This window comes from Antrostomus carolinensis, unplaced genomic scaffold (assembly GCF_000700745.2).
Source record: "Antrostomus carolinensis isolate BGI_N321 unplaced genomic scaffold, ASM70074v2 scaffold7003, whole genome shotgun sequence".
Taxonomy (NCBI): Eukaryota; Metazoa; Chordata; class Aves; order Caprimulgiformes; family Caprimulgidae; genus Antrostomus; species Antrostomus carolinensis.
Window position 1 is genome coordinate 310 of NW_010304362.1, and position 7,156 is coordinate 7,465.

Consider the following 7,156-nt stretch of genomic DNA (forward strand, 5'->3'; position numbering starts at 1 on the left):
CAGGCTTCAAAAACCATGCCCACTGCTTCATTGATCTAGAATGTCCTGGCCAGGGCAGCAGTGGCTGCTTTCAGCCAGCTGTGCAGTGATGACAGCGATATCATAGGATGTAGACAACTTTGATATTATGCCTATGGGAATCACAGGGAAACCCCTGCCTTCTCCAAAGACCCTCAACCAGAAGGTCACCCACTACGGTGGTGGTGTCCCAGTATTTACCCTTTCTATTGAAGCTTGGATGTTGTGAAAAAGAGAGAAACACAGGGATGGAAGGAGCAAGGGGAGCCAGACTGGAGTCCAGCAGTGCAATGGAGTCACTTTGTCAATAATTTAACATGGAAATCAGGCTCCTGAGCTGAACTCCTGGTGGGTGGGCTGTTCTCAGGTGCTAGAGATGCTACTGTCCTCCTAGGTGGTATTCTGAATGCTGGGTAACTTCCTAGCAGAACTTTTCCTCCTGCATAGGTGAATGTGCCAATATCAGCAAAGACCAGCAAAGAATCACTGGACTGAAAAAACTCTGGAACCACCTGTAATCCAGTTTTCACATGTTGATGATGTGGCACATGAACATCAGCTGCAGCTGAGATGCACTGAAACAGACATGAGCTAGAGTAGACACACAAAAATTATTCTGCCAACCATACATTTCTGCTAAACAATGCGACTAAGTATATACAGTGAAAATAAGAGTATTTTGTTGCAAAATATTGAGTGGTACCCTGCGGCCATTAGTCACAATTATACAGAACAAAAACCACTAATTAATAACGAATGTCATGTTCTTGAAAGATGTCAAATTTAAAGGCCTGGCCCTGGAAGAGACAACTGAATTGCAACCCTCGCCTGACACATCTCAGCCCAGTTTCAGGTAGCATATTTCTAGGGATAAATGCACCCTCTGGTGCTGTTCCCTGCTCCTTGGCTGTCAGCCAGAACTGACCTGGGTGCCTCACAGGCAGAAAGGAAGATCCACTGACCTGGATCCCACCTCTTCCTCCTGAACTGCCCCTCTCCAGTTTCCTGACCGCCCACATCGTTTGCAGCTCCCGGTCTCATTGGCCCCAGAGGACCCTGCTGCGAGGCACTTGTCCCAGTGGAGGATCCCACCCACACCTGCCCCGCCACAGCCCCAACTGCCCGATGACCCCTTGGTGCATCCCTCCTCCCTGAGACCTCAGGAATGCTTGGGAAAGAAAGATGATCTAAGCAGGAGGAGCTCCTTTCTTCTCTTCAGCTCTTCCCTTTCAGCAGCTTAACCAGTGTAAAGGCTAAATGGAGAAAATAGCTCTGGGGAGGAGAATAAAGCAGCACAGAAATGGAGCATCAATAATGTTTCTGTCTTTGGCTGGATGGCATAGATTCTATCTTTGCCTCTTCACTTCTTAAACTGCTTAATTGCCACCTTTTTTTGGAGGCATGGCTCTATACAATCCTTTAATTTGCTATTATTAGAGCATTAAGGATCATTATGACATAGATGCCTTATGAATTTTGCTACATATGTTGCTTGACATCTGAGATCTTGAAGTTTTAGCAGGAGCTAAAGGACATACAGCTAAGGACTGTATGATCACAACACAAATTCTTACTTAGAATTGAGGAGGGAAGTCATGATCCCTGCCTCATTTCAGACAGGTTACTGCACACCAGTCAGATGGTAAAATCTTTTGGCTCTTTCCTATCCAGGCTATATATACCTCCTGGCAGAAAGCTCCATTTCCTATTACAGCATCAGGATACTGTGCTGATCAAATGGCCCACTGTTACTGATTTAAATACCAGGAATTACAGGCAAGTTCATAGGTGTGTTGTCTTTCTCAGGAAGTCCAAGGCCCGCACTGTTTTTTGGTACTGCTGTATAACACAGGCTCTGACAGTGGCTATTGAGTCAGTGGGTAAAACCTGCTCCTCCTCTGTTTTCTTTCAGTGTGAAGACCAGAAAGTGGAATTATTGTATGATGCCTTGAAGCGAGTTGGTGACAACTTTTTACATTGCTTTCCACCATCCATTTCCCTATCACTACATTCATCCACCAGCTACCTTGGCTTCTTCATTGGTGACAGCCATGCAAATATCCTCAAAGACTTTGCTCTGGCATTCTCATCAGAGGCTTTGGCCCTGGCAGGTAGGACCAGCATCAGAGGGAAAATGGGTAGGTCACAGCGCAAATGCTTAGGCATGGTACTGAAAATGTCTCCTGTGTCTCCAGGGGAGCTTAGCTCATGTTTTACTGTCAGTAAACACCATTTCCTCCTACAGATTTAAAAACAACGTGGCTAGGGGAGCATGACCTAGACTTTGAAGACACAGTGCTTTTGTCTAGAAGCTGAAATGGCTGTCTGTTTAACTTGACAGGCCATCGATTGGGATATCCAAGATGGGCAGGGATATGATACTCCCTACTCCCAGACCTCCACTCCCCATGGTGCTATGGCCCAGCCTGATGGCCTGGCTTGCATCCCTGAGAAATAGGTCCTAATCCCCACTCCAGTGACATCCAAAGGAAACTGCATCACCAGTAGAGACTGTAGGGACACAGTCCTAGCATAGTGTCATCTGAGAGAAATTAGTTCAATACATCACAGACTGGGAGAGGAATTCAAGCCTTGCTCATTTTTTTTCTCCCAGCTGAAGCCAGGAGGCAAATCCAGTCCAGATTTATTAATTATTTTGGCATGATCAAAACCATGACATTCTGCAAAACTACTATTCAGCAAAATTATGATCTATTCTGCTACTAATTACTATGGTATTTCCTGCATCATGCAAAGCATGTAGCATAAAAGAAGAAGATGAGCTTTAAATGACCTTCACTTCTATGTTGTGATGCAATTGTTTCATTCTTAGATTGTCATGTGAAGCCTTGTCTAAAGCAGCTCCACCTCACCCTAGCTCACAAGTTTTATCCTCACCATCAGAAGACTTTGGAACAACTGGCCAAATGCGTTAATCCAGGAGAGACCTGCCAGTGGGTAGCTGCTCTCTACTCACGGGACATGCGTTTTGTGCATTACCAGGTACTGTCATCAAATATATTTAATTTCCTGAGCCCACAATCCTACTCTTTGCTACAGTCATGTTGCCTTTTGGTTTTTTTTCTTTTTTTTTTTCTTTTTTTTTTTTTTGTGAAGAAAATCAGTGCATGCACACAGTATAGTGTTTCAAAAAGCATGGTTGTTTCAAGTACCTCTTTGGGTTGAAAAACTGTAATCATGAATGAGTAGAAGATACCTTTATGGTAGGCAGCTTGACCTGCATGTCAACAAGGTCTAATTCCAAACTCCAGCAGAAAAAAATAATCTTACTATGACATGAGAAAATAAAAGAGATAGGAAATTATGACCCTTGAATATTTGCTAGGATTTGTCAGATCACAGCTTTGCAGTAAAATTCCATTCAGCAAAATTAGTTTTCTTGATTGTCCCAGCCATGATGAAAAATGTTCAGATTAAATATCAGTGAGCAGGGCACAGTTCTCCCTTATGATTTTCTGCTTAACAGACCCTTAGTTAAAACCAGTCAACATTTTTCCAGTTCTCATTTCCAAATTTAAATTATGGAATGACCAACATTTTTCAGTCAGATCAGTATATCACTTTGTCACAATTGTCATATTGGATTTTGTTCACACTCAGGAGAGCTGCAAGTAACCACAAAAATAGCTGAAAACACTCTTGCTATATTTGTTTTCGCATAAGTCTGCACTAGTTACAGGAAAAAAGTATTTTTATGAGAATCAAGTGCCTATTTTTATGTGTACTGCAAATGCTTTGGTGTTTTCCTTTTTCTCTACCAAAGTGCTATTGAAAAACGTGTTGCAAAGTGGAAAATAGTGCCAGTCACTGTGTCCAGTAGAGTTGAACAAATATTCCTTGAACCGCTGCGGCACGTGCAGCACTGGGCTCCGGGCAGCAGCCTGACCCTGTTGCCTGTTCCCCCAGACACTGAGGGCCCTCTTCCAGTACAAGCCCCAGAACATCGATGAACTCATGATCAATGCCGGGGACTTCATCTACGTTGACCCAACGCAGCAGTCTGATGTGAGCGAAGGCTGGGTGGTCGGGACCTCACATCGGACTGGCTGCAGGGGTTTTGTTCCTGAAAACTACACTGAGAGGGTCAACGAGTCAGACACCTGGGTTAAACACAGGCAAGTTGAGGTTTCACAGGTGTTGCTTTATGTCAGTTGCTTTTTCTGCTGGGGAGTCATGGCAATGTTCCTCCTCGCCTTGAGCTGTGGGCTGACAGCTGGGAGCTGGAGGGGGTGTGGGTAGAGGGAGAGAGAAAAGGGTCCTGGGGGTCTGGGTGGGATGCTGAGACTTCTGGAAGAAAAGACATAGGACACACATCCACAGACACTCAGAGTTCATTAGTTCAGCTGCTCAAGGGATGACCCCTGTTTGTTCTTAAACAGCCTGAATAACCTAATTAATTTTAAAAGAAGACCATGTTCTGCCAGGCAGGCTGAGTCTTCAGCTTGGCTCACTGCTTTCTTCTTTTTTCTCATTTCAAGAGCTTGGAAATTTAACTTGAAATGAGACCACGCAAAGGTTATTCCACCACCTTGAGTCCACCCTTGTCTTGTTGATTTATCCTGTATCAGCAGGCATCTGTCTGGCTTCCTGCACTTTGCTGTGCAGCTGACAGTGTGGCTGATGCTACTTGTAGATTAGAGCTGATTTTTCTAAGCAGAGAGGTGTAGGTGCACTTCTTACTGAGTCCTCAGAGACAGAGAGGACACAACCAGGTAATATTTCCTGTTTGAATCACGCTTTAGTAGGGTTACACCCATCAGTTAATATTATTTTAGCCTCATTTTTACTGGGCAGATTCTAAGTAAACACAAAGTGATGAAGTGGATTGCAAGTCTGCAAAAATATTGAGTGGAGTATGAATCCTGACTCACACATGTCTTTAGACAAAATAATGACTTAAAAATCCCTTCTATTTGTGTGTATGCCCATATGTTTGTGTGTGTGTTGCTTCTGCTTTTTCTACAGGGAATATGTTTTTGTAACAGCTTCAAGATTCTTCACCCAAACTGAAAATGAACCTAATGTAAAGCTGAATGGAGAAGTTAATGATCCTAATACATCAAGGAGCGTAACCAATGCACTTTCTCTTCAGGTAATTGTTTTTTTCAATTTCTTATGTTTGCATGTGCTTGTGCAGATATACTATTTATTAAAAGCATTTAACAAAGTTAGTAGTATCTTCCTTTTTCTCCCTCACATTTTTATGTTATGTTGTAGTGCACATATATATACGCACACTCATATGCTCATACCGTAGTGCACATATATACAAATACATATATATACGCACACTCATATGCTCATACTGTATGGTATAATATCCCATAAATATTTTGTAACTTATGTGATGTACATTACTCTTGCCTTCTTTCAAAAAACCCTATTTTTTCCTGTCATAATAGCATAACACAAGTTTCTTTGCTCAGGTTTCTCTGTGCACAGCCTTACTGGGCAAGCTGTGCAGAGCTATGGTGACAAGTCTGGCAAGTGAGACACTGGCAAAACTTTCCCTGGCTTTCATATGGGTCCATAGCAGAGTAACTAGAGCAGAATTAGGTTCACTGTTCATTCTTACTTTTATGTCCAAGTTCTATGGATGTCACCTTGGTGGTTTTATATTTTAGATGCATAGATAGTGCAAATAACTGCGTAGGAGTACAGTAAGAGAACAGCTAGCTGGAAAGCTTAGCAGCACTGATGGGATTATACTTTTGTCCCAGTTTCAAAATTAACATGTATCAACTTTTTCCTAGGTTTTCCACTGGTCTTCTGGTAGGAAGAGTAAAACAAATAAGGACTCTGGGTTTTTTTGCCTACAGCACATTTGCACCTGCACTGCCTTAATGGCTCTCACTGTTAGGGCTGCCAAGACAGTCCTTTCCTGGACACTGGCATGCTGCTGAAACCCCTTTGGGCTTGCTGGCCTCACAGCCTGTCTTCTCACCGTGCTGGGGGATAACCCCGGGTTCATTTGTGTTAACATCATAGAAACTTGAGGCCACCTTGAGGGAACTTCCATCCTGGGGCCTCCCAGAATGGTGTGTGTACAACTGTAAGACAGAAACTTTTGCACAAGTCACACATCCTTCCACAGGCTCTTGATTGCTCTTGGCCTCTCTTATCTAGCTCAGATCTGTGGCAGAGCTGCCACTTGGCCTGAGGAACACATTTTACAGATGCACACATCTCTAGTCTAGGAGTTTCCCCAGCCTCTGGGTTCTTCTTAAGCTGAAGAGCAAGACCACAAAACTCTTAGTTTTAAACTCTGATCTTGTGGCTGTTGATTTGTGTTTCATGACAGAAATGCAATAGTGTTTAGCAAAACACGTTAATACAGTGTGTTACCACTTCTTAAGAATTCCTGTCTCTGCTGCTGAAGATACACATCACTAACCTCAGTGCTGCAGCAGTTAACACTACAGTGGGTTACTGTTGGAAAAATTTTAAAGCCTTTGTTGACCTGTTCTTCATCTTCTCATCTGTATTTAACATGCATTGTATACTAACCCCAAACCAGTTAGAACTTATTTGTAATTCCACGCAGTCTGAGTAAAAAAAATGACTTCAGAGGAGATCTGGGTTCACTGTTGACTTCTCCACACAGCTTTGAAAAGTGTAAAAGTAGTGTTTTCATTAGGAAAAGAAGGACAAGCTTGATGTTAGTCCTGGTGTAGAAAAGAGCATCACCACTTAAATCTTAGCTAGTTTCCCTCTTTGGTTTATACCAACCATAAGACATATATGAAAATGATAGTTCCTTCCCACACTGGAATGAAAACATCTGTTGTCAACACTACCTTTCACTAGTGTAAACACAGAGTTAAAACCTAATCTGTAGCCCATGAAGGTCAGGGATCTCTCTCCTATGCCTTCAGCGGAGAGCCAGTCAGTCCTAAAGATAGGCATCTATTATAGCAGCTTCTTTCTCTCCCGCTCTGTGCTTGTTTAAACCTCGCAGGACAGGTCTGCTGTTCCTTCCTCCATCAGACAGCACCCCGGAATCCAAACTTTTCATGCAGGTTACATACAATATCACCATTAAAAACCCTTTTTACGCAGCTGTCTCAGAATGCCACCCTGCGAAGAGGTGTTCTGGTGATGCGCCATGGGGAAAGAG

The 7,156-nt window shown here is 43.1% G+C and overlaps 1 protein-coding gene across 1 annotated transcript in view; it reads left to right on the forward strand.

Annotated features, from left to right (window-relative positions):
• Positions 1 to 1,870: 1,870 nt before the first annotated feature.
• UBASH3A (ubiquitin associated and SH3 domain containing A) overlaps positions 1,871 to 7,156 on the forward strand; it is a gene marked incomplete at its 5' end in the record, with an annotated part of 14,564 nt that continues 9,278 nt past the window's right edge. Inside the window, 5 exons of the mRNA XM_029084128.1 lie at positions 1,871 to 2,129; positions 2,852 to 3,021; positions 3,946 to 4,154; positions 5,005 to 5,131; positions 7,099 to 7,156. The exon at positions 7,099 to 7,156 is cut by the window's right edge and continues 78 nt beyond it. Of these exons, the coding sequence (XP_028939961.1) occupies positions 1,871 to 2,129; positions 2,852 to 3,021; positions 3,946 to 4,154; positions 5,005 to 5,131; positions 7,099 to 7,156 (823 nt within the window). The remainder of the gene's footprint in view (positions 2,130 to 2,851; positions 3,022 to 3,945; positions 4,155 to 5,004; positions 5,132 to 7,098) is intronic.